The sequence below is a fragment of the Colossoma macropomum genome, unplaced genomic scaffold (genome assembly GCF_904425465.1).
Source record: "Colossoma macropomum unplaced genomic scaffold, Colossoma_macropomum, whole genome shotgun sequence".
NCBI lineage: Eukaryota > Metazoa > Chordata > Actinopteri > Characiformes > Serrasalmidae > Colossoma > Colossoma macropomum.
Genome location: NW_023494786.1, coordinates 17348500 through 17376313, shown reverse-complemented (window position 1 = coordinate 17376313; position 27814 = coordinate 17348500). Strand labels below are relative to the sequence as shown.

At 40.0% G+C, this 27814-nt stretch overlaps 1 protein-coding gene across 1 annotated transcript; it reads left to right on the top strand.

Moving 5' to 3' along the window:
• Positions 1-804: 804 nt before the first annotated feature.
• si:ch211-137a8.2 (uncharacterized protein LOC777613 homolog) lies at positions 805-27310 on the top strand. Its single transcript, XM_036596875.1, has 16 exons — positions 805-883; positions 5409-5584; positions 8542-8610; positions 8672-8832; positions 10178-10328; positions 11216-11398; positions 14361-14498; positions 14596-14790; positions 18167-18389; positions 19782-19885; positions 21580-21631; positions 21992-22149; positions 24287-24474; positions 24782-24800; positions 24997-25058; positions 26389-27310. The coding sequence occupies exons 1-16, from the start codon at positions 805-807 to the stop codon at positions 26615-26617; spliced, it is 2187 nt and encodes a 728-aa protein (XP_036452768.1). The 3' UTR covers positions 26618-27310.
• The last annotated feature ends 504 nt before the right edge of the window (positions 27311-27814 follow it).

Sequence of the window (27814 nt, the reverse complement as noted above, 5' to 3'; positions counted from 1 at the left end):
TACCCTAAAAGTTTTTCCCAGGCCAAAAGTATGTATTTGTACCCTTTCATAACCTATTTTTTTAAGTACATCAATCAAATTGAAAGCTTGGAGTCACAACAGGAATTGTGGTGTCAATACAACTTAAAAAATGACTGCAATGAAATATGATAGTTATGTTCCCTAACTTAAGGTGCTAAAGATTTACCTTTGAGGGCAGCACCCCAGTGATGAGGGTAACACCCCAATGATGAGGGGTACCACCCCAATGAGAGTTTAGTACCGTTTTTCTGAATGTCCCCTTCATATTCATAGGTCAGTTAGCTTTAGAGGGCTAATAAAACCTCTACAAAGCCACCTTCAGTACAACCCTACAGTGCAGACTTAAGCTGAGCATTCAGATCAGATCAGTATTGAGGGTCTGTCTTATCAGTGTAGGACCTACATTTTCTGTACAGAGACAATGATTTATTTTAAGTAACACCCAGGGGGCAGGAGGAGTTGAAATGAGCTTGCTCTACTTGTTGCTCTCCCAAACTTATCTTCTCCTGCATAGCTCGGTCTCCATGGGGACTGAACTGGGGAGGGGGGGGGTGAGGGTGCTAGCTGGTAGTTTGGTTCATCTCTAGCTTTGTGTGCATGCTGGATAAGATCAGGTGTCCTGGCACTGGCCTCCCCTCCCTATCCGGATGCTGAGAAAGACCCATTTGTTCCCTATTTGGGCCTGTGGTACTAAAGAGACAATGAGTGCAGTCTCTGAGAGGATAGGGAGGAGGGGGCAGGAATCTGGGCTGATTGGAATATGGGTGTGTGGAGGAAGAGTGAATGCAGGGTCCCTCGCTCCACCGCCTCTCCAAGCCCGTCACCGGAAATGCAGATGGCCCTCAGGCTCCTCTGCTGAGTGGTACAGACAGGAGTGGGCGGAACTCTGCTTTACCAGGGGTGTTTACACACATCTCGCATTAAAAATACCTTCTCAAGACAGATCTGGATATAAATATTTAGCTATTTTTGGTTGCGATGAGCCCCACAGTAAAATGTGTTATCAGGGCTGCACAGTATATTGTTTGCTAATCGGTACTGTAATATCCAGCTTCACAATACTGATCGCAATAGTTAGCAATATGCAAATAAGCTTATAACTAATCACTGAGGGGCCTAATGTACTAAGCCTTTCACATTAGTTTCAGGTGTAAATAGGGTGCATTCTGCCCACATGTTATGTACACAACCGGCACACAAGCCTAAATGCACAGTTTATGGGTCATATGTATGAAAAAAATGCAAACATACACAGTATGAATTTAAGGGAGGATTGTGCAAAAAAAAATGCAAAAGGAGGATTGAGAGGGGAAAAAACAGGTGGAGACTGGAAGTGCAGATTATTATGTATATTAGATTTGATTTACAAAAGTTTGCGAAGCTAGTGGCAGCCAGTTTTGTATAAAAAAAAAAAAAGTTTAGGCCTGTCACAATCATGAAAATTTAGCTAATGATTACTTGTCATATACATAATTGCAATTAACAATTTAATGGTCATTTTTGTTGTATGCAACTATAAAATCATAAGTCTAAGGTGGCCACTGCTTCCCTCTAAACAGACATTTGTTTTCATAAGATTTATGATGTAAAAGTGTGCCTCGACCCAACTGTTTGTTGTGACGTAAACGTGATTGCAAAAGCTAACAACTGGGAAAATTAATTGTGCTCAGATTTATCGCAGGCCTTCCTTTAATCAAGTCACATCACTGATTCACCAGTGTGTTTTTAGCATATTGCAAGAAATATCATAATTGCTGTGTGAAATTTCTCCATAAACAAGATGCTATTAACAAAACGATAAGACAAATGCCCCAAGGGTCATTCACAGGTAACACGAACAACAAATAATGTTGATGTTCTGCAGTGTACATAAATAACAGCTGTAACTCTCAGTAAAAATCTTTTGCAGCAGCAGTCTGAAGAGTTAGAAAGGGTTTAGAGATAGGAGCTAGTGCTCCAGAGTCTTATGGCTTTGGGTTGGAAGCCTTTAAATCTAGAAGTACAGGCTTTTATGCTTCTGTATCTTCTGCCGAGGGGCAGGGCAAAGAAAAGTGCAGTCCATGGTGGTTGTAATCCTCAATTATGTCACTAGTCTACCTCATACAGCAGTTTTTTAAGATAATTCTGTATGGATGGAAGTTCAAATCCAGTCCACTGTAGCTTCACTAAATCAGGTCATTAAAGAAAAGGGTGGCCAGAGCCTAAAGCTACTGACCATCTCCACAGCCATTTAATCATGCTGACCATCTTTACTGATATACATCGGAGCATGACTTTTTTTCCTGCTGCCTGAAATGATCAACCAGCTTTTTAGTTTTACTGACTTTAAGCGAGGTTCAAGGTTGTTGTGGCTCATTTTATTTATTATTTATTTGTGTGTGTGTATATATATATATATATATATATTATATATATATATATATATATATATATATATATGTATATGTGTGTGTATGTGTGTGTGTATGTATGTATGCATGTGTGTGTGTGTGTGTGTACATATGTATATGTCTGTGCATGCCATAAATAGCCTAAACCAATAATTAAGTACAAGAATTGCTACTTCTGTCAAATAATGATGGAATATATTTGACCCTTCTTCTCTTTTTAGTGCACATTTTGTTTAAATTAATGATAAACCTCAAAAGTAAAAAAATATTACCAATCATGAAAAAGTACATAAAAAGGAATTAGTAACTACATAATAATGAGTGACATGTAACATGAATCTCTAAAAAGAGCACAATAAATTCCTTTCCTCACAGATATACTTGGAACTAAATAATCATAGTCATTTAAAAATACCCAGGAAAGTGCAAATTCATAAAAACTTTACTTAAGTACATGTATCCTTTCCTGTCCTGTTCTTTGCTCTCAATTTTTGCTGACAGTATTGAATTAAAGACCTCAAGACTGTCTTTTAAATATACTCATCATGTGTTGCCTCTGTTGATCAGTAAAATGTGGACAGAAACCTTAGTTTACATTTCAAAGAGTGCATGCTGAGATTCTGCAAATGCTCTTGGCTGGGCAGAAGGCTCAGACTTTGTTTATTAGCTGTGACGTATGAATAACAGCATCAATTGGAGCTTTCTGCCAGCCCTGACCTTTTCACTAGCTTTTTATAATCTTTCAGAGCTCGTTTTAAAATGTTAAGAAACAGCTCATGCTTTTGTCGTTGACCTCCGAATACAATCACAGTTAAGCTCGTGTTAGGGGGCTCTTTCTATGTCAAAGTAATTAGGTCATTTTTATATGCCGTTCAGAAGCAACACTGATATTCTCAGAGAGAGTTTTTTGACTGTGCAGATGTGTGTGCTCTGCGTCAGTGCAGGCATAAGAGGTGATCTGCAAAGCTGGCTGATGCCAGGCCATAAAACCAGAATAAGAGGCACAGAGTGATTTGGACTTCATTGACGCACTGAGCCCATCATTATTTTTCATTTTTCTCACTGAGTGAAGCCGAGTCATCTCTGCTTCACCTTTTGTCCAAGGCGAGATTTTTTTTTTTTCCATCACAGACAGCAGTTTGAGTGTTTATTCATCTCGGGCTCATTCAAATGCGGGCCGTGTTATGGAAAAGTACCCAGATGCACCTGCTTTGCCTAAGCAAAGCCAAACCAACAACAGTGACTGAAAGGGATTATGAAGAAATAAGGTATCCGTGATGTTTGGACATTACATACCTTCTGATGATGTAGTGTTTGCATCGGTTGTTGGCTGTGTTTGATGACTGTGTTGCACCATGACAGCAATTGTCAAAGGCTTTGTACTATGTTTACCATGCAGGGCAAGTTGGAACCAGCCATGGTCATTGAGAAATGGAGAAACCATACTCTGTAGTCTGCATTGACTGGCTTCTGTTGGTACATCTGATAACTTTATCATGGATAGTAAGCCAGCACAAACATCTCCAGGGACCGAACATGCAGGTCTGTCGAGCATAGACTAGAAAAGGGAGGACCTTAAGAGTCTGATTTGATTCTGCATGCAGTCATTATGGAACACCACACCTGTTGATGTCAAGTGAGTGGGCGTTTACCACTGCTCTTCCACAAGGGACATGTCACTAAATCGCCAGCGGAATGGAGGGAAAAACCCTACAATCCAGTACACTCATACACCCATCTTGTTCTTGGCTTGAATATATGGTTCTAGAGAAGATATTTTATTGGTATAGAACCTTTACATCTTCCTGACATCTTATTTACAAAAGTGTTGAAATCTGTTGAAAGAGATATAGAGAACCAAATGCAATTCGTCTATGGCATCTCTCCAACAAAAAAAACCTTTTGCACCTTTTTTTATGTCTATTATATATGTAGCATGTGTCACTCAAGTATTGTTCATTAGCAGTTTCAAACAGACCATATGAGACAAGTGTACTCGCACATCTAATTTATAAAAACGGTGCTTTAACAAGCCATTAAAAGTAGTAGTCACCTGTAATCAATCAGTTGTCTGGAAATTGTTTTGATGATTAATCAGGTAATCTTTTTTTTGGCTTATTTGAACAATAACATACTATGCAGAGCCTTTCAAAGATTCCAGAATACTGAAAAAGATAGGAAGCCTTTGGGGAAAAAAAAACAATATATGGCAAAAAATTTAACTTAATGCAGTTTCGGGCTTTTAATACTGCTCTGCTTAGATCAGCTCTGCTTAAACACAGACATTTGAAGCTTCTAACCGATTTTTGTGTTCTTTATTTTGTATGTTGCAAAGTTTTTTTTGTTTTACAGTGAATCCTTCAGTAAACTTAACTGAATATTATTAGAGTAGCCTGTCATTAGCTTTCTGCTGAGCTGTTCAGTCTAGACAGTTAAACAATATTGTTTCCTTCATATGCACATATACTTCACACAGTTTGTAATGTCAGACGTTTAATTTTACTTCATATATGCAATATTCGTTGCTACAAACATATGTCCCTGTGTAACATCCTGCTGGTGTGGTTTCCTCTGTTTCAGTGGTGCATACACAATGGAAAATTGAGTGCTAATAGCCCTAATAGCCCCTTTGAGGAGAATCTTGAGCCTCCCAAATGGCTTTATAATGACCTGCAGATACCCTGTTTATCATTTAAATTGCAGACTTATTGCTAAGCTGAAGTGTAAAGTTTAATCGATTCATTTTTTTAAAGTGGAATAATCTGTTATAATCGAGTATTTGTGACAGCCCTAATTGAAAGGCTCTTTATGGAACCCAACATGGTTTTTCTATGACATTGCCCCAAAGAACCTATTTTGGTACATTTATTTTTTTTTTTATTATTATTTTTAGAGTGTATCTGATTGCTCACTGCTGGAGAGGCTATGAATGACGTGTGGACAGTAGTTATATTCACACTCGATTTCTCTTTCAGGCATGATCAACACTCTTCACAGAAAAACAATACCACTGCCTTCGATTTTCAACTCCGGTGCCTCGGGACTCAGTCCAGTGGCTTAATGTTTTCCGCTGGGGGGAGTTCACAGTGGAGCTGTACCTCCAAACCCTGAGAAATGACCGTCATTTCAGCAGAGGCAAACGCCTGAGTATACCTGGGGTGGAGGTGGCTGAGGTGAAAGGCAAGGTTGCAGCTAAATTATGGCTGTCTTGCTTTGAGTTATTGACTGGGTTGGAGCTGAAGGCTTGAAGGGACCATTCTCTCCAAGTGAGGGTGGAAGACAAGTCCATTCATAAATCCAGACATGGTCCATTCTGTTATTCCTGCATGGGGTGTGACTGAGAGAGAGGATTCGCTTTGTGCTTCTGACTGAGACGCTCTAAACCCTCCAGAGTGCAGGAGAGTTGGCTGTGACTTTAGCCCTAGGCACTTGAGTGCATCACTTTTGATTGACAGAGGCCGTGGCCCCATGTGGCTGACCTTGCTCTGCCAGACGCATTTTTGGAGGTGTGAGAGCGAGGAAAATCTATTTGGCTTTTTCCCCTGCCAGGGTTGGGGTGACAGCCTCGTAACTCTTTTGGGTAACGGGTATAAAGCTGATTTATGGGCCTTGATGGCTGAACTTATACCCCAGGGCCCAAAACCCTTTTTTCATCTGAGGTGTCTGAGATTTTGCATCAGGGCCTGTCATGCAAAGGCCTAGTGTTTATCTAAGCAGACACAGTGAAAGTTATTTTGTGTGCATTTCTGAGATTTGGACTGTGTTCTGCTAAAACAACTTTTTGGAGGAAATATAAACCAATCTTTTTAGGATCCAAACATGGATTTTCAGGAAGTAAACACTTGTCTTATGGGGTTACATTGATATGCATGATTGTTTTACAGACACATCATGTAGACAGATGCTAGGCAGAAGAGGAATTTTATTAACTGCCATTTGGCTTCCCTCCATGTGCAAGTGAACTTTAAACCTTTCTGTTTACTTCAGCTTGTATGTGTTAGCGAGTGAATGAGTGGGAGAGAGAGGGAAAAGGAAGTACTTAAGTTATTAATGGACTTGGCCTTAATGCAAAGGACCAAACTGTAGCTGACCTAACTAACGTTTGGGCTTCGTTATCCAGGCTTAGCTAACTAGCTAACTAAAGATATCCTCTTACCTAACGTAAACCTTTTCTGATGCTGTCAACATGAGTAGTGAGACTACTTTAAACTTTGCATAACATAGCATAAGATCTTATATTGAGAACCAGGGAACTGCTAGGCTTGGACTGTGGGAAGCTTGACTTTTACCTGACATCTGCTCCCAGCAACACCAGCTCCTTTTTATCTGCCTCCAGGCCAGGATAGGGTCTTTGACTGCTGGGTGATGAATATACCTTAGTGGGTTTTTAGTGGGTAATTTGAGAACTCTTATTGTGTCTCCTATTTGCTTGAGGCTAGAGATGGCAGACAAAAGGGAACTGAGCCGATACCTAGTATTAGTATCGGGCCGATACCAGCAGAAAATGCTGGATCAGATATCGGAGAGAAAAAAAGAATGAATCTGATCTGATTCTGTAACAAATATAGCCTGAACGGTAGCATGACAATTCCTTTTTTTTAAATGGTCTAATGTTACCTGCATTTGTGCTGTGAGTGATTTGATATAGAGACAAAACAAATAGTAAGATTTTGATTTTGTATAAAATAGCTATTTATATGGCCAAAAATATGTGGACACTATCCTAAGTATTGACAGGTGTTTCAGACACTTCAATTGCTAACAGGTGTATAAAATCAAGCACATCGCAATGCAATCTCCATAGACAAGCAGTACAATGGGTCATTTGGAAGGGCTCAGTTACCTTAAATGTGGCAGTGTCATAGGATGCCTCCTTTGACACAAGTCAGTTTATGAAATTTTTGCCCTGCTAGATTTGCCCTGGTCAGCTGTAAGTGCCATTATTGTGAAATGTAGGCATCAAGGAGCAACAACAGCTCAGCTATGAACCACACAAACTCCCTGAACAGGGTCGTTGAGTGCTGAAGCATGTAACAAATGTAAAAATGAATCCTCAGTCGCATGATTTACTACAGAGTTCCAAACTGCCTCTGGAAGCAACATCAGCGCAAGAACTGTGCTTTGGGAGTTGCTTGGCCCTGGGTTTCCAGGGAGAAGCAGCTGCCCAGAAACCTAGGATCAGTATGCACAATGCCACATGCTGGCTGGAGTGGTGTAAAGCATGCCGCTTTGGGACTCTGGAATAGTAGAAACATGTGGTCTGGACTTATGACTCACACTTAACTATCTGGTAGTCTGGTGGATGAATCTGAGTTTGGCGGATGCTGGTAGAATGCTACCTGCCAGAATGCGTAGTGCCGAAAGTAAAGTTTGGTAGAGGAGGGATAATGGTCTAGGACTGCTTTTTAAGGTTCCGGCTCGGCTGCCTAGTTTAGCTGACGGGTAATGTTAATACTACAGCATACAAAGACATTTTAGACAATCACATACTTCCAATTTTGTGGCAATCATTTGGGGAAGACCCTTGCCTGTTCCAGCACAACTGTGTCCATGTGTACAAAGCGAGTTTCAGAAAGACATAGTTTTGACGAGTTTGATGTAGAGGAACTCCAGTGATCTGCACAGAGTCCCTTTGATTCAGCGTAGGCTCTGGGCTGATGTGCCTGTAGTTGAGACACTATGAGAACCTGGTAGAAGCTCATCCATAAGCCTGAAAGTGGTCTTGGAAAAGCAGCAAGCACTGGCCTACATCAGCACACATTGATTAAGCCTGACGTTGGAAAAGGAGCTAGGGAAATTGAACTGGTGCTCCAGTAGCCCCCAAATGAGTCATTCTGGTTCTCTCAGTAACTTGCTACCTCATGCAAAAATCCAAACCATCAACTTTGTAACACACAGCAACTCAAAGGGCCTCCTTTGACAAGGTCACATAGCTTCTCTATAGATGTACATGCACATAGAAATATTCCATCTAACACCAAAGTAATTTCTATTTGTGCATTGCAGATGATACAAATAAGCACAAATGAGGCAAAAGCACAATCATATTCCCATGCACATCACGTTGTGGCGTGTGTTGCGCAGAGTTTGTTCTTAATAAGCTCACCTCCTACCGTGTTCTTGCCAACAGGTGACGCTTGGTGATGCCAGTATGCCTGGAGAGACAGCACTCAAAGCCAGTCGCCATGGAAACACCCAAGTTTGCCCCACAGGAAGCGATGAAGAGGAAGATGAGAAGCAAAAGCACACTCCTCACATGATTGCTCAAGCCGGGTACGGGTCTGTACCTGCAGCCCACTGAAGCACTTTACTTAGATAGAGACCGCCTTGCACAAGATGATACGAAGGAAGACTCCAAAGAGTGGATGTCACTAGCAGACTTGAGCCGCGATGACTCCTCCTGTCTCGAAGGCTGTGTGCAGTAAGTAAACTTAAAAATGATTACGTAAAGTGAGCATGCTGTGCATAGACAATGAGTAGCATATGAATAGAGATGGCATCCGTCTGATATCCAGCATCGGGATCAGTCTGATACCAGAGGAAATGCAAGTTTGGCTATCAAAGGAAAAAAGAATGAATTCAGTCAGATAGTTTTAAAAAGCACATGCTAGCTTGTAGAGCAACATTATGTGAAGTAAAGTAGGTCATGTAATAACAATAGCCATATATAATCTAGAATTCAAATTCCTTATTTTAAATAATGCAATTTATATAAAAATATAAGAGAAATACACAAGAAATATAAGAAATATAAAAAAATCTCAGTTGCATAGTAATATTTCTGTTTTTTTTTTTGTTTGTTTTTGTGAAAGTTTACGAGTCATCTTCATTTGTCATGTTTTTGGCTATATATTTCTTCATGTTGGGTAATGAAGTGTTTTATCTGTTAGTTGGTGACTCATTATTAAAAGGAAAGTGTAATCCTGGGGTCTGTCTCATGGAGCATGATTTTTGCTTAGTCTCTAACTTTATTCTTTCTAACCCTGAATTTTCTGTCTAACAATGGTGGATCACTTTTTTCCTGGTTATATTACCATGGTAACACATGCTACATGACTAACCTGCTCATTAGTCATTCATTAAAAATCAAGTTAGATGTAGTATGTAGATGTTAAAGCTTCAAGATGTACAGTCCATACAGTGCAGATGTGGAAACTAAGCTGCAAAAACAATCAGCTCTGAATTCATTGTTTTCGTGATGTCATGAAAACCGATGCATTTGCCATATAGCCATCTTTTCAGCCTCCAGCAGCTTAACACTGCCCATTTACATGAAGTTGCTTTTTAAACGAGGCACAATACAAATCAGGCAACCTGTACCAAGCTCATTTACATATCAGTCTTAAAGGCAAGTAACTAAAACAGCCTATTTAATTCTAGTGGATACAAAGAGGTTGGAAAGTGATAGTATAAAAATAAAGGTACATTTTCTGGTACATAAAACAACACATATCTCAAAGTGGACCTCAAGCAGAAAAAATAATATATACAAGAAGCATGCAAAATATGGGTGCTTTCATAGTTTATAAAAGAAAGAAAACATCAGGTTGGTATCAGCTGATATTCAAAGTATTGGTAAAAAAAGAAAAAATTCTTGTGCCTTTATATATGTTTGAAAATGTGATGCATGCCTGCATGCATGTGTGTCAGAGCGGCTTCTTAAAGCATAGTGACAGTACTGTACTTTGGCAGTAGTGTGTGTGTTTTTGTGCAATAGTCCATACCTAGTGGTCAGTTTCTCATTGGTCTCTGTACCTGTCCATCAGGTTAGAAAGGAGGTGGATGCTCTGGCACGAATTCATGAAGGAATATTCTTCATTGGACGACTGGCTTCAGTCAGCAGAGAAATTGGCTGCTTCCCCAAACTCCAGCCATGTGCTGTACATCACTGCGAAAGAGGAACTGCAGAAATTTGAGGTGAACTGAACGCCACACTAACACTTCCACAGCATCTTTCTTGCTATTTGCCACCACATCTTAGAAGCTCACTATCAATTCCCCACCTCCCCAAAGTGTTCTTTTATCCTTCACTCCTTATTATGTAACTGATCCACAGTCAATGCGTTTTAGTCATTTTTGCACATTTCTTTTTTCCTGGTGAGTGAATGCTGGCAACCATAGTAAGACTATCGTCAAAGTGTGATCAGTAACACATGCAAAAAGCACATCTAGTAAGACTGTCTAAAACCCTGGGATCTCTTCCAATGGAACGTAACAACACCAAATGGTAATCGAACTCTTTGGCACGTCTCCTAAGCACTCTGCTGCCTGCAGGAGCTCCCTGGCACCTCCCTTTGTACCCACCCCCACCTCCCATTTCACATTCAAACTAACTGATATGTGCCAATCTGAAATAAGTTTGCTGTTTGTCTTAAAGGATTTAAATCTCTCAGAAGTATTACGTTTGATTACAGTTTGTAGGGAAACAATTTGTGTGTTACATAATCTCGAATTTCATTAAAATTTGGTTCAATCATTTTGACTTTGTTGAATTCTTCTTCAGAAAACACTGCATACATGTGTCCTGAGAAAGAGATTTAGTTTTTATTTTTACATTCGAAAATAGCCTGAGAAATTTATTTTGGCCAAAAATTAGCACATTCTTTATGGAATATTACTATAAACGTTTAAACAATTGATTACACCAAACATTTAAAAAATTGCAAAATTGAAGCAGTTAATCATCACCTTCATATCGATACATCATGATGTCCTGATACATTTTTAACCCCCGTTCTTAAGGCTTAGGAGTAGGAATTGGGGTCAGATCATTTTACCCGTAACCCTGTGTCCTGTGTCCCCAGAGTCTCCGCACTGAGGCTAGGCTACGCTTGGCCCAGCTGGACAGCCTGAGCCAGAGGAGCCGCATCCTACTGGGTCTGTTCAGGGGTGCCATGAGAACCCGATTGGTAGAAATGACCAAAGAATGTGGACGGCGTTGGGACCAGCTCAGCACCACTGTGGACTCCGTCTGCCGCCGGCTTAAGGTACACTGGCCTCCAGCGCTTCAGCTTGAGCTGTTTGTAAAATGATGTAACTCTGCATACTGAGACACACCACCTACTGTGCATGTGGTGTAGAGCTGAAACTCTTGAATCACTTGTTGATTGTTACTGCAGTATATGACCCTTAAAGCACTAATATTATAGAGGACTGCAATAAACAGTATGTGTTTTGTTTGCATGTGAAATGTTACACTCTACATACTTTTTTGGGTGTATAATTGAATGACTGTTAGCTTGGTGGCAAATACTTGTTTTCAAACTTGTTGTGTTAGCTATAACAGTAAAATCCAGGTCTGTAGTGTAGTATTTTAAGCCAGAAACTCAACACCATGTACAAACCGGATTCCAAAAAAGTTGGGACACTAAACAAATTGTGAATAAAAACTGAATGCAATGATGTGGAGGTGCCAACATCTAATATTTTATTCAGAATAGAACACAAATCACAGATCAAAAGTTTAAACTGAGAGAATGTATCATTTTAAGGGAAAAATATGTTGTTTCAAAATTTCATGGCGTCAACAAATCCCAAAAAAGTTGGGACAAGTAGCAATAAGTGGCTGGAAAAAGGAAATTGAGCATATAACGAACAGCTGGAAGACCAATTAACACTAATTAGGTCAATTGACAACATGATTGGGTATAAAAAGAGCTTCTCAGAGTGTCAGTGTCTCTCTGAAGCCAAGATGGTAAGAGGATCACCAATTCCACCATTGTTGCACAGAAAGATAGTGCAGCAATACCAGAATGGTGTTACCCGGCGTAAAATAGCAAAGACTTTTAAGTTATCATCATCATCAACCATGCATAACATCATCAAAAGATTCAAAGAATCTGGAACAATCGCTGTGCGTAAGGGTCAAGGCCGTAAAACTCTACTGGATGCTCGTGATCTCCGGGCCCTTAAACGTCACTGCACCTCAAACAGGAATGCCACTGTCAAGGAAATAACAGAATGGGCTCAGGAATACTTCCAGAAAGCATTGTCAGTGAACACAATCCACCGTGCCATCCGCCGTTGCCAGCTGAAACTCTACAGTGCAAAGAGGAAGCCATTTCTAAGCAAGCTCCACAAGTTCAGACATTTGCACTGGGCCAGGGGTCTTTTAAAATGGAGTGTGGCAAAATGGAAGACTGTTCTGTGGTCAGATGAGTCACGATTTGAAGTTCTTTATGGAACACTGGGACGCCATGTCATCCGGACCAGAGAGGACAAGGATAACCCAAGTTGTTATCAACGCTCCGTTCAGAAGCCTGCATCACTGATGGTATGGGGTTGCATGAGTGCTTGTGGCATGGGCAGCTTGCATGTCTGGAAAGGCACCATTAATGCAGAGAACTATGTTCAGGTTCTAGAACAACATATGCTCCCATCTAGACGTCATCTCTTTCAGGGAAGACCCTGCATTTTTCAACAAGATAATGCCAGACCACATTCTGCAGCAATCACAACATCATGGCTACGCAGGAGAAGGATCCGGGTACTGAAATGGCCAGCCTGCAGTCCAGATCTTTCACCTATATAGAACATTTGGCGCATCATAAAGAGGAAGGTGCGACAAAGAAGGCCCAAGACGATTGAACAGTTAGAGGCCTGTATTAGACATGAATGGGAGAGCATTCCTATTTCTAAACTTGAGAAACTGGTCTCCTCTGTCCCCAGACGTCTGTTGAGTGTTGTAAGAAGAAGGGGGGATGCCACACAGTGGTAAAAATGGCCTTGTCCCAACTTTTTTGGGATTTGTTGACGCCATGAAATTTTGAAACAACATATTTTTCCCTTAAAATGATACATTCTCTCAGTTTAAACTTTTGATCTGTGATTTGTGTTCTATTCTGAATAAAATATTAGATGTTGGCACCTCCACATCATTGCATTCAGTTTTTATTCACAATTTGTTTAGTGTCCCAACTTTTTTGGAATCCGGTTTGTAGCAAATCTAAGCTGTTCGATTGAATGGGTTTTTTCCAGCATTCTGTAAAGCTTGTAGATTCTGGCAACCGTTGCTATGAAAGATGGCATTTATGAACAGAACACAGATAGATCAGTTAACGATTGTCTTTAGAAACTCTTACATCATACATACATACATACATACATCATCTAAACCGCTTATCCTTCTGGGTCGCGGTGGGGTGCTGGAGCCTATCCCAGCTGTCATTGGGCGGAAGGCAGGACACACCCTGGACAGGTCGCCAGTCCATCGCAGGGCAGACAGACAGACATACACAATCACACACACACACTCACACCTAGGGGCAATTTTAGCACATCCAATTGGCCTGACTGCATGTTTTTGGATTGTGGGAGGAAACCGGAGTACCCGGAGGAAACCCATGCAGACACGGGGAGAACATGCAAACTCCACACAGAAATGACCCTGGTCACCCAGCCGGGAATCGAACCCAGGCCATTCTTGCTGTGAGGCAACAGCGCTACCCACTGCGCCACCGTGCCACAGTACAGAGAGTCTACTCAGAAACTCTTGATTAGCTTAATAATGTGTGTTAGATTTGTGGTTAAAAGTGAAATCTGTAGTGAGGTAGACATCCAGAGGGTGAGCTGGTTACCACTGCTCTATTTTAATCCCTATTTTCTCTTCACCCATGCACCCTTCCTCAAACAGCCCTCTGCCCGGCCTTAAATACATGTCGCAGTCCCACTCTTTCACCCACAGTGGCCTCAGAAAGCCATTAGCCTAACCTGAGCCTAACCTCAGCAGGCCTGCCCATGACTGAACTTCAAGCCCATGTGTTGTTAATGTCAGCATTCTTTTGCCCTTGGGTCCAGGACATTGATTTGTCATGTTGTATTTTTGATGACTCTCTTCTCAGGCCTTGCCCAAAAATACTCACTGTAAGACAGTGTAAGTGTGTGTGTAAGAGTGTAGACAGTCAAAAAGAAATTCCTGATGTCCTGTCTGTGTGCCTGTGTTTGCTGCAGCACTTTGTGCTCCAGCGAGAGGACTTTGAGAGGCAGAGGGAGGAGATGGCTGTCTGGCTGGCAGACATGGATCTGAGACTGACCGAGGTGGAGCACTTTTCTGAGAGGAACACCTGTGCCAAGATGCGGCAGCTTCAGGTAGGCATTAATTTTTCACCCAAATATATGGGATACTCTCACGTAGTATGAGGGAGCATATGAATATTTCACATGCATCTGTGTGGGTGCGTATCAGGGCTTCCAGCAGGCAGTGGCTGAAAGTGCATGTCGTCTGAACGCATTGCTCGAGCAAGGAGAAGAGCTGATCCAGCGGAGTGAGCCGGCTGATGCTCAGTCCATTGAGAGCCAGCTGCAGGAGCTGCTGCTGTACTGTGCTCGCGTCTTCCAGGGCCTGGGCCGCCTTCATACACGCCTTCTCAGCATGAGACTGGTGACTACCATCAACCACTCCTACAGACACAAACACACAGCTTTATTCAACAGTTCACTTTAAGGGTCAAGTTAAAATTGATACACTGATTAACTTCATGCTGGTCCAGCTTGACTCTCAGCTGCTGTACTGTAGATGCACCGAAGTGTTCTCTGAAATTTAAATTTTCTCGCTGTTACTTTTCAATGAAGTGAGGAACAATAATATAAAGTTTAGCTATTTGCCAGTACTTTGTGGTGTTACAGCACAGCTTTGTGTTCATTACTGTGTCTTTCAAACTAAACTAAGCACAAATTAAAATTCTTTTGGTCTAAAGGTTTTTATACTGCTTAAAGGTTATAGTGCTGATCATGGCTGACATTACAATAGGGGGATGAAATTCATAGGGGTTTGCATTAGTCCTGAAATAGTTCAGTCATGAATATTGTCACAAACATATACATATAACATTGTTTTCCTCAAAGTAAACTTGGATAGTCAAAAAATGCAAAGACAGTGAAGCTAATGTAAGATGAAGGTGCTCAGTGAAGTGAGGTTCAAAGTCATGCACAAAAAGTAAACATCCATGGCATTTTTTTTTAGAGCCTTTACTAAAATACGGCTATGGACAATAAAAAAAAAGGCTCCCTGCTGTGTTCCTCTGTGAGCCTTTATCATGCAGAGTATTTAGAACAAACACGACAAAGGTGATATAAATGAGTTCGTCTGATCAGTCACATGACTTTGCCCAGTACCAAATCAACATTTCACAAAGCAAAATATATCATGTTAAAGGGGAATTCCACTGATTGTTTTCAAACTGTCACAAGTACACAGTCTTTTGGAGTGGTTTGTTGTAAAATGTGCCTTTCTAGAAAAACTTAACAAATCAGAGTTAATGACAGTTGTGGTGATAGGAATCAGACGTCTCTAAAAGCTGCCTCACAGAAAATTATTATATGAAATGGTTATGAATATGTTGCCTGATGCCCGAGACATTGCTTTATCATAGTTTTGAGAGAGATTACATAGATTTTGGCCTAAAATTTCTTTTAAAATCCATTCTAAATAGTGCACAAAGAAATGTGTTCTCTTCAGAGTTACTGCTGTTTTAACTTTATCAACATTACATATGAAAATATCATAAAACATGTAGGTTCACTGATCGCTTTGAGAATACAGTGGCTGAATATAATTTACATAAAATGGGTGTAATTATGTAGTATTTATGTAATGCTAAAACAGTGCCATGGATATTCACTCAGAACCTATTTAGTCTTTAATATGTTAACTTACTGCAGAGTGATTAAGAAAGCATGATCCTCTGTATGAAAGAAATGACCAAAACTTTTGACAAGCAGAGTAAATCTTTAGTATTTTAGAAGACCTTGTAAGGAACCAACAAGTCTGGTTTGGTGGTTTCTCTGTTGACAGTTATGCTCTGTTAAGTTTTATTGTAGTTTTCCAAAGCATTACACCACAAAAATGTCATGGTAGTCTGTCCCAAAGTCACATGTTTTTGAGCATTTCAGGGTGAAAAATCATGAATATGTCCCTGAAATAGTTTAAATAGTTGTCTTGAAGCCAAGCAGCCCCTGTATAATACATGTACTGTCCATGTGAACAAGTTCTCTGTATGGGCCATTGTTTCTGTAGGCTGGAACAGATCATGCTGAAAATGTGCTGCATTGACGCTCGTTATAAAGTAGGCATGTAGAGGTTATGGAGTCACACACCGGACATCCAGTAATGAATCGGCAGTGTGTGTGTGCTTCCCACAGCTTTGCACATTTTTGCGTGAGAGGTTTTATGTGTGAATACTGGAGTGGAAGAGTTTAAAGGGAAGTCATGTGAAGTCATCTGGGTGGGAGAGAATGCAATTTGAATTTTTGAGTTTGAGTAATGATTTTATTCAGTGAAGCCGTGATTCAAATCTACTGGTCCTAAAACTTGGCTTCTGAGACTCCGTTATGTAATCAGAAAAGAAAAGAAGTCTTAACTTCTAAATTAAGGAGGCAGCCTCATAAGGCTAGATTATCCTTCCTCCGAGTTCTCTCACAATTAGCGATGTTCAAGTCAACCCTTCTGCTCATCTTATCCTGAAGCACAGTAAAAACTTCTTAGTATGTTTTTTTTTTTTGACACATGAAAGGAGGTGATGTGTCCAAAACGTTATTGTAACTGAGGGGGTTAAAATGCAATTTTCAACACAGCCTCTATGTGTCTCCTATAGATAAAATTTATTGCAACTGATTCTGACTGAATGTGACCAACTTCTCAAGTACTGTAACTAAAATGCCCAATCCCATTTCTTATTTTTACCCCTACCCCTTGTTTGAGTTTTACCTGGCCCTGAATTACAAGGGGTAGTGGTTGAAATCGTCCCCTACGAAAAGGGACAGCCCTCAAATAAAAATGAACATTACTTCATTAACAGGCTACTAGTGGCGCTTTGTAGGCGACCCTGACCGTCTGCAGTGACAGCAGAGGAGGGTTAAGTTCAGCAACCTCACTGCTGGTCTTTAATTAATTTTTGGGGCAACATATGACCCAAAGAGGGGGGATGCGACAGTTATTTATCATCGCCCACCCATAATTCTTTGGCGATATGAAGCTGAAGTCAGCTATTCGCCAGCTTGTTGTTCGAATTTTCCTGTTACACCTTAAATGGAGCAGCAGTTCTGATGCCTGAGGTGCCAAAATATAACAACTGCACCATTTAAAGTGGAATGGGAAATTTAGCTAGCTAGCTACCGAGACATCAGCATACTACTTTTTATGCTTGTTAAGGAAGAAAAATATTGAATCGACATTAAACTAAAATAATACAATGGTTATCGTAATTTTTTTAACTTAGAAAATACTCACGTTTGTGGGTTTCTTTTGTTGCATGTGCAGCCATTTTGCTGTTTTTTCTTTTTCCTTTAATGACACTGTTTGGATTGTGCCTCTGAAAAACCTCTGTTTGGAGGGCCTTGTAGCCCTAACACTTCGCCCTACCCCTCTATCTCGACAAAATTCGGGACACCCTACTCCTAGGTGTGAACGTGCAAAACTGAGTGGTAGGGGCGAGGGGTGAAATAGGATTGGGCCTAAATAAGATTGTAAATTAGAATAAAATATGAGAAATTCTAAAAGATAAAGTTAGAAAACTAAGATAAAAATAATCTGGCAACAAAAATTGTCTCTTGGTTATAAAATGTCTGTGAGAAAGACAGATACACTCAAAATGCATCAGATTTTGCACTCCTGCACAAGTTCCTGTACAAGTCATGCACTCCATCTGATAATGTCACTTTGGATCATTTCTGTTGGTCCATTCATGATTAACTGTTCATATAAAGTCATGAGATTTTCTTATGACAGCAGTGATCAGTATCTGTTGACTGTCTTTCAGGTGTTTGAGGAGGACTGGCCTTTGTGTCCTGACTCAGGATGCCCATCTGAGACAGTGCTGGAGGAGGATGCTGTGGTTGATCACAGTACATCTCCTCCAGCTCAGAACAGCACTGCTCAGCTCTGCCATGAGCACCTGGTCCTAGAGTGGGACCCCTCAGTGGACATCGGGGGTTCCATCTCCCACGATGATGCAGACTCCTCTTACTTCAGTGCTAGTGCAGGTGAGCTCTGGACTGTAAAATGTTAATTTTTTAAATGCAAGGCTATTTTTCCAATCATTCTGATGTGTTCTGAATCATTAACAACCCAGTACTCACACTACTGTTCTAAAGTATCACTGTTCAGAAGTTTGGAATCAATATATAAAAACTAATCTGGTTGGTAATAAATGTGTAAAATATGTTTTCAGTTCGGCTTCACATTTTTTAAATGATTAGTAGGAAGCTGGACAGTCACAAAGAAATAAATAATAACTAGAAAGAAAAAGTTCATGAATGAACTTGAAGTTGGCTTCAAAAAGCCTGCTAATTACGTTAAAACATTACATTTTTGAAGGACTGTTAATGGTTGTTAGTGTTGCTTAGATGTTGTGAAGCAGTTGCTATGGTATCCAAAGTGGTTGGTAAGGTGTTGCTAGGTGGTTGCTGTGGTGTCCCAGGTTGTTGCTAAGGTGTTGCTAGGTAGTTGCTATGCTATGCAATACACTGGTGCCTTAAATTCAATGCCACCATAAATCCACTGTTACCCTAAATCCACTGCCACCATTTTTTAAAGTGTGGAATAATAATAATAATAAGAAGAAGAAGATAATGAAGAACAGTAAGTTGCCTTTTCCAAACTAACTTAATTAAAAAAATAATTATTTTTAGATGTATCTAGAATGATGAATGGCACTGCAGATGATTCTAATGACTGAGGAAGCTGTATAGCAGCAAGAATTAGGTTAGCATTACATTTGTGCTGGTGTTCAAATCTCAGAATTATTTTTAAAAATTATTGGAAATAACAATGACAGTAACTTCAACTTTTTGGTGTTCCCGAAATAAATAATGAATTAATGAATAAAACCTCAAAACAAAGTAGATTTAAATAAGTTATTATTGCATTAAAATAAGTTCAGTATTTCCGTGCATTTGAATCCATAATGTGGTCAATATCTACACAAATTTATCTTAAACTGCCACGATAGCATAAGGTCAGAATAGTTCACTGACAATAGTAAAATAATAAAATATAGTTTCTCGTATTTTGATATTTTGTTTGTAACCTGTCTGAAAAAGTGGATGAGGTAGAAGTGAGGGAGGAAACAAGGTCATGCATTGAAAATTACAGTTTTAAAAAATTTGATACCTACATTATACTTATGTAGTCAGCATCTACTGTGAACCTATAAAAACAGTTTTTCTGTCGTTCTGTGATGGCAGTTCAAAGGTCTTGTTTTGCTGTTGTAATCAACCTCTTTCACATGCTAGTTATGTGTTTCAGGCCCAGTGCCCTGTATAATCCTCTTTTCACGCATGTCCCCGTGCAGCGTATCAGTTTATTATTATCTAAACGAAAGGCAAATCTCCTCTGACTCATCGAGGGCATTAAAGGTTATCTTTCTTCTTTAGGTGTCTGCAGCGCAGAGGAACTGCTTACCAAAGATCCTCTGAGGAGGAGAGCTTACCTGAGTCCAGCGGACTCGCGAAAGGCCCAAACATGTGTCCAGCAGCCGGTGAGCATCCCCTGCTACTGTCCCACAGCTGGGTCCAGCCAGCTCTTATTTAGATTGTGTACAGTGAAACTGCAGTTAGTCAAGGAGATTGAATAAGCTAATGGTAATCTATAGCGACATAATGTATGTGCATACATTTTCCTGGAAGCAACAAATGCAATTGAAATGCAAAACCGAAGGGAGGGGTGCATGCTTTGAATTTTTATATTGATAATGAACTGTACTCACAATGAGTAATGTGTCAGGCATCCATGCATCTGTTGTGTGTGTACCATGTGTTTAGCACGCATATGGGTTTTTGCATCTGTACATGTGGGCACCAGCCAGAGCGAGAACTCAGGTGTAGTATATGGGAGGTGATAATATGACAATGTTATTGTTATTGTGATGAGTTATGTCATGACTCATTTTTAATGTACATCATAGATATTATCAGCGCTTCTAGAACACTGAACGACTGCATGTATCATAAAAAGACAGATCTAGGCAAGTTATAGAGAGCTTGTAAATCACAACTATAAGTGCATAGCAACTTTAGTAGCTGATTGGATGTCCATTGTGCCATTATATTTATTTATTTGTTCCACTTATTATAAAAAATATTTCATCAGGTCAACCTAAACACTTCATATGGTAACAAGCAAAGTAACTGTTTCTATTCGTCAATTAAATGCTTTAATTAAAGCAAATCAAAGTAAAATAATACTTCAGGTAAACAAAAGCAATGTTTTAATCAGTCTGTCACTTTTAATCAGCTTCCTATATTGTACTTTTTACAGTGCTTGACAGATTTTTCCCTCCTCTTCCTTTTTAAAAGTTTGTTTTTGTTGTATATTAGCATTGAATAAAAAAATGACTACATTTAGTTTTTGTTTAGTGTTTAGTTGAAAATATCCTCATGTATCTTGCTGTCTTTTTTTTGCCTTTTCAAAATAAGCTTTATTAGAGATTTCAAGTCATTACATCAATATTAATACATTCAATCTTTAGATTGTTGATAGTTGTTTAGATGTTGTTGCTGAAACATTTGTTATTAATATTCTTTATCATTTTGTATATGCTTTTGCTTGGTAAGCTAGCCCAGTCTGTTTGCAGTACTTCATATTTTAAGGTAAAATCTCCAAATAATAGCTTGTATTATGTCAGGATTTGTCTAGGTTTTCATCTTTTCTTGCACTTTTTTTTTAAAACCTACCCAATAGCACTTTGTTTTACTAAAAGCAGTTTTTAGTTTTAAACCATCATCTACTCCAAGGCTATGTAGTTTTGTACTCCATTCATTTGTATATGATTAGTCACCTCACATGATGATTAGTCTGTGATGATTTGTATATGATTAGTGGCATCACAGCAATAGGTTCTGTTGACCACATACTGGCACTCTGTGATGTTTGTGGGGTTTTTTTGTGTTTTAACATCCTCTTTAATTGCTTATGAACAATGTAAGCATTCAGTCTTAAATACAGTTCCTCCTGTAGTACAGTCCTAAACACTACTTGGGCCTTTCTGGTGGTTTTTGATTCAGCTGTTTACAACAATGATGGTATAAACAGTTGGTAAACATTCAGATAAAGGTTCATACATTTACTGACTGTTATTGACTGTTTTTTTTACTACTATCATTGAAGTTGAACATTTTTGTAGTTACTGAAGTTGAAATGAGGCTGAATTTTGATTGTTGCCTCCTTTTCCAGGTCACAGAGAGGAGCTTAGAGGGTGTGGCTCCACCCCGGGCCCCGGTGCCAGGTAAAACCATGGCTTCTGATTGGTCACTGCCGTAACGATGCCAGTGAAGGCACTGCTTATCACAGCTTAAGACGTGATCAGCGTTAGACAGCTATGTGTTATGGGCTGCCCTCATTATGGCTGTTTTTCCAATAGCCTTAATCCGAAAATCTAACCAAAGTGGTTCATCGTGGTTCTCAGCATACTTCATGTGTTTATCAAACTTTTGGATTACATTATCATAGAAATACAGTAGAAGTTTTTAAAGGAGTTCTATATCCTGAAGAGAGTAAGTAATCCAGGCACAGCTATTTGTAGAGCAGATCCAAAGCCACATTTTAGAAAGGCTCCCCATCCTGTACTGTTTGTTTGTCCTGGCAGACGCTGGCAGGCTGCAGTACGATGGGCTTTGGAAAACCTCCACTCCAGACTCGCACTCGCCTGAGCCTGTCACCTTTGACCCTGAGCGCATCAGTGCCTGGCTGGGCCAGACGCACAGGCTTTGCTCTAAAGCTGTCCAAACAGAGCTCGCTCCACAGGTACTGTCCACACCCTCAACCAGAATCACTGTCGTCCTGTTTGTTTAATGTTGTTTGGACTTGACTGTTAAAGCACCAGGGGTGGAAAAAATACAGAGAAATTAATGAAAGTTTAGGTACTGTGTCAAAATCTTACTTAATTAAAAGTAGATGTCTGGAGCTTAAAACACTGGAGTGAAAGTAAAAAAGTATTGGCATTTGTACATGCTCTGGTATAGTAAAGTAAAACATATCTAAATGTTTTAACACAGTACAAGCCTTCCTTAATACCTAAGTATAAGAACCAAGTACAAATACTCAAGTATTTTCTGACCCTGTAAAGCAGTTGATGGTTGATGAGAAGCCTCTTCATGTTAAGTAACATGTTCATCAGTGTTTATTGGCGCGTTGGTATATTGCATCAGTTATTACATTTGTTTTGCTATACTATTCAAATGTAATTACATTTGTAATTACATAGTGAGCTATGCAGTGAATTACATTTATATTTGATGTTTGAGTGTGCTTGTCTTCTTACTTAATTAAAAGAACACTGGAATGAAAGTAAGTACCGATATGCATGGCCCCCCCACAAACCACCCTGGTTTGTTTGGATGTCGATACCAAAAACATGGCAAAAATGTAAAGGCATTTATTGTGCAAAACAATAACTTTTTTTGTCAATTTATAATCATATAAATATATATTCTTTTCAACTTACAAACACAGAGGTGATATTTAATTTAAAGTATAGAACCTGTACTTTTGGCAGAATATTTACTCTTAAAAACCAAAAAGTAGGCAAGTTCTTCTAGCAGTTTTCAGTACCCTGCTAATATTGTGTGTTATGTGACGACAAACTGTAACATATGAAATAATCTGTTTATAATTTCTCATACCTGTTTTCTGTAAACTGTCCACTCTATAATTACATCAGATGGAGCTGACTAGAAACATTAAATCTAACTTTTAAGGTTCTTCCTTTTCTTTTATTTCTTGTTTATAATTCCTGTGGACATTTCAGTAGACATGGCATTCTCCTTCATCTTAATGCTAATATGTTAAACTTCTCAGATCTTTTATCTTTCATTTCATTCACAGTGACTTAACTAATATTATCACCCCTGTCATGGGATTGCATGTTTAATTGTTTGACACTCTTAAATGGTTAATGTAATGTCAGTGCTGTGATGCAGCAGTGTAGATTGTAGGCTGGGTGTACAGTTGCATGGGGAATTCTCCTCAAATCACATTATGGCAAAGCATGCAGGCATAACGTCACGTGATGCAGGCATAACGTCAGCGCTTCGGTCTCTGCTTCATTATGCCCACCGCACTTCTTCTCTTCTGCCTCCATTTTAATACATGTCACAGTGACTCATCAGACTCATGTTTACTACCTCAGCTTGCTTGTAAACATGTTTATATTCCGTCCCCTAAAAAGCTCATAAATTAGAATGGCCTATGTGAGGCAAAAGCTGTGTTTTAGAAGCACCATAAAAAAAAAAAGAAATACTCAGAATATGAGAGATTTTTTTTTTCCGACCCACTAATTAAGCCGTTTGAAACAAATCTACACCATCTTGACTAAAAAGCACTGCGTTTGTTGGAGGGATGGAGGGTGGTGGGCTGGGGGGTGTTCCTGGGAAAGAAAATTTGCTGGGCTGATGCAGAGGCCGATTGCCCGCTCTAGACTTGGAAGAACCTCGGCGAGAGAGAAGCCATTTCCATTTCAAAGAGGCTCTCGTAATTTCTCAGCGCTGGCGGTTAATTGGCAGCTTTACAGGGCTGGAAAAGGGAGCCGCAGCGCTAACTGGCTCTTTAATGGCTGCCGTAATTGTGGGCGCAAACATAAAGCAGCACACAGCGATGGGGCAAGAGCGCCCGCTCTGCAAAAAAATCACCAGGAGGTGTTACTGGAGGGGCGGAGGTTTATGCATACATCCTATGAGAGAAGTAGAATCTGTAAGTGTGAGAGAGTGAAAGAAGGAAAGAAAATGGAGTGAAACCCCTCATTAGTTAATGGAACCAGGCTGTGTTTGTTTACGCCTACTCTTTTGTAGCACAGAGATGCTGTCACATGCAGTGATTGCCATGTTGTCCGGCTCTTGGAACTCTGGGCCTGTGAGCGTTTTGTTCTTTGTGTGCATCCTCACAGCAGTGCTCCAGTTTTACTTCATCACCATCCACCCAGGAGGAGGAGAGGAGGAGGAGGTGGGGGGAGTGGAGTATCTGGAGAATGTGCTCCCCAAGAGGCCCCCCTACTCATTGCAAGCACAAAACATGTGTTCCACTCAGTCAGGTGACCTTCCACCTCACTCCAGCAGCTGTCATCCAAACCCACAGGTGCATTTCTCCTCCCTCTCTCTTTCCCTCTCTATCTCTCCCCCACCCTCATACAGGTTGTATTCTCTCTCTCTCTCTCTCTCTCTCTCTCTCTCTCTCTCTCTCTCTCTCTCTCTCTCTCTCTCTCTCTCTCTCTCTCTCTCTCTCTCTCTCTCTCTCTCTCTCTCTCTCTCCCCCCTCCCTTATATATATTGTTTATTCTCCTCTCTTCCTGAACTCTGTAACCTTGTCCTTCCAGCCTGCAGTAACACTGTAGGTCATCGCAGACATGTTTGTCTAATGGCCATTTTTTGCAATTGTCTGAAAGTTTGGAATTAAAGACCAGGGTAGTGGAGTATGGCAGAGTTGACTCCTTTCACTTGATGCCACTGATTTTATGATGCACTTTGCACCTCTAAACCCCCTGCATATAATTATACTCGTAATGTTTTCTGATTGCAAATTGCTCATAAACCGCCGAGTCCCTGTGGGGTTCCTTTGTTAATCTCCTGCCATTCCAATCTTGTCTCTCACTTTCACTAGTGTTTGAAGAGACCGTGCTCCAGTGACTCAGAGGAGGATAGCAGCCGCAATAAGACGCATCGGTGAGCGAACGTTTAAGCGCCAAATCTGTCATTTGTGGAACAATATGTTGCTTTTATGATGTTGGTTTTAATGGCCTATTATTCATTTACTGTGTTCCTCCCACTGTTTACATACTTACTTTTGCTAAATTAGATTATTGGTTTTTATGTGAATGAATGGAGCAGTTGTCATCACTATACTAGAATTAGTCATTTATTTATTTATTTATTTATTTATTTATTTATGGGTGGATGCTAGTTGTTCATCATTATCGCAACTTGAGTTCCCAACTAACAAAATAGCCAGTTCCCATTTAAGACTTTTATATATTCAAGACTGAAGATAATCTTGACTGGTGGAGTCACACGTTGTCCAAATCCTAGAAAAAAGGTACTTTTCAGATGTTCTTCACTGAGCAGAGAAAATGTAATGAGAATGATTTGACAAAGTGAAGTCATATGGTTTTCTTGCCCAATGAATCCAATTTGCTCCAAAAATCAATTTAACTTTAATATGACATTAGGCCATATATTGGCTTGAGCATGGCCACATCATTACGCACTTAAGTGACAGAGTAAAAGTTCTTTAAGGACAACGTGACTGTTTAGGTTATGAAGAGTCTGGTTGTTCTTAAGGAAACATTGTCTAAGGCTAAATACTCATTGGTGCTCAAGAGATTTGCTACAAGAGGAAAGTTATTTATCAGTGATGTAGTGGCTAAATGAGTGTAGTCATCAGATTTCCAGCTCAGGAAAAGAAGTAGTTGAGTAATCCAGCTAACATAAGCATGAAGGTTTATGTTATATTTTCCAGCCTGCATAGTTTTGATTGGCCAACATAGACAAACAGGGTAGCATAGCATCTTTTCAACTGGTCATTCAACAGAGTGGCCTACAATTTCTCATTAGGTTGAATTGAATTTTTTTTGCCAGTGGTTTGTAAAAACTTGTCCAACTTGGCAACAGTTGCTACAAAAGACTGCAATGGGGGTGGATGAGCTCTTTAGCTGAGAACATAAAGGGGATATTTAGAGTATCATCCAGGGCAGGAGTATTCAGCTCTTGTCCTCAAGGCTCAGTGTCAGTTAACAGATGAGTGGAATTTGATGTGTGTTTGAGCAAGGAAATGTTCAAACTGTGCTGGACACTGGACCTCCAGAACCAGAGCTGAACACCCCAGATCCAGAGTATCATCAAAGGCCATAACTCTTTTTCATAATACGTGTTGCTGACACAGCATTTAGAATGATTGCAGTTATCTACTTCTATTCTCCTGCCTCTCTCTCTCTCTCTCTCTCCCTCTCTCTCTCCCTCTCTCCCTCTCTCCCTCTCTCCCTCTCTCCCTCTTTAGTGGTCAGGTGGTTTCTGCAGATCGTTGTGGCCCCTGGTCCCAGAGAAGCTTCAAACTAATGGATGTGCTAAGAGCCCCAGCTCTGCTCTATGTTCTGCTGGCTCTGCTGCTGGTTGTGGTGATCTGGCCCCCCGCAGTGCTCCAAGACAACCAGTGCCACCGCTCCAACTCTCTGGAGCGCTCTTTTCACTTTGCCCTGCGCTACGTCAACGGACCACCTCCAACCTAAGGACAGCAGGATTGTTCCGTACCTTAAAAACAGCAGCTTATAATGTTCTGAAAGGAGAGCACTGGGACAAGAGCTGTGTCTGCCATGTGGCATTGGTCTTATGTATATTTGTTGTACTTGACACTGGCACGTTTAGGCTCAGAAACTCAAGGAGTGTGCTTATTGATTGAGATTGGTATTTGTGTAAACTAAATTTTGAGCCGTCACACTGGCAACATTCTCTTCGTTTACCTATTAAGGCACATCTAACTAGATACATGTAGATTTGGTTAAGTAAAGGCCTGTGCATAAGCCAAACATTCAGTGCTAAAATGTCCTGTGTAAGTCTAATTTGTGGGACCAGATTTCACAAAAATACAATTGGGGAAATGTTATGGGCATTCAGCACTGTGTTTACAAAAGCAACTTATGGCATTTGGGAATGAAGATGACTGAAGAGTTGTATAGCATATTATAATTACATACAAATTATTTATTAATATTTTTAAAAGTATAAATAATGTCAATTAAAATGTAGCCTATTGTATGAACTGTTTGAGAAACCTCCATGCAGAAAACCTGCAAGACAGAAAACCTTTTTTGGGTACTGCAGAAAAAAGAAGCAGAACCACTACTACATGAAGCATTCTCTGTTTACTATGCTGTCAGTAAACTCCTTGTGCTGTCTGTGGCACCAATTCAGCAACATCGGACTTAAAATCATGTGTTCTCCTTTTTTCTTTTTTTCTTTTTTTATTTCTGTCACATCAACATCCTGCTGTAGAATTTCACTGTTTTGGTCTCTATGTGGAAATTTGGAAGTGTGTGAGGCAACCTTTATATGATGCACATATGGAATATATGCTCAGCAAAAGAGTTGCTGCAGCATTTTATTCCCTGAAGCACAGATTTCACTTACTACATTGCTCCAGCTAGGGCTGTCACAATCATGACGTTTTAATTGTTATGAATGCTATATGAATAATTGCGATTAACAATTTAATGATATTTTAATGTTCATCGTAACTATAAAGTACAAGCCTTAAGTGGACAAATTAGCTGATAAGCTGTTGATACTTTGTAGCTCCCAACTCATGACAGAAACAGCTTGAGCTCAAATAAGCATAAACATTACTCACTGCTGCCCTCTGAATGTGTTGTACCACCAAGTCAGAAGTTAGAGCTCTTGCTGTTTTTGCATTCTCTTTATTGTGGTGT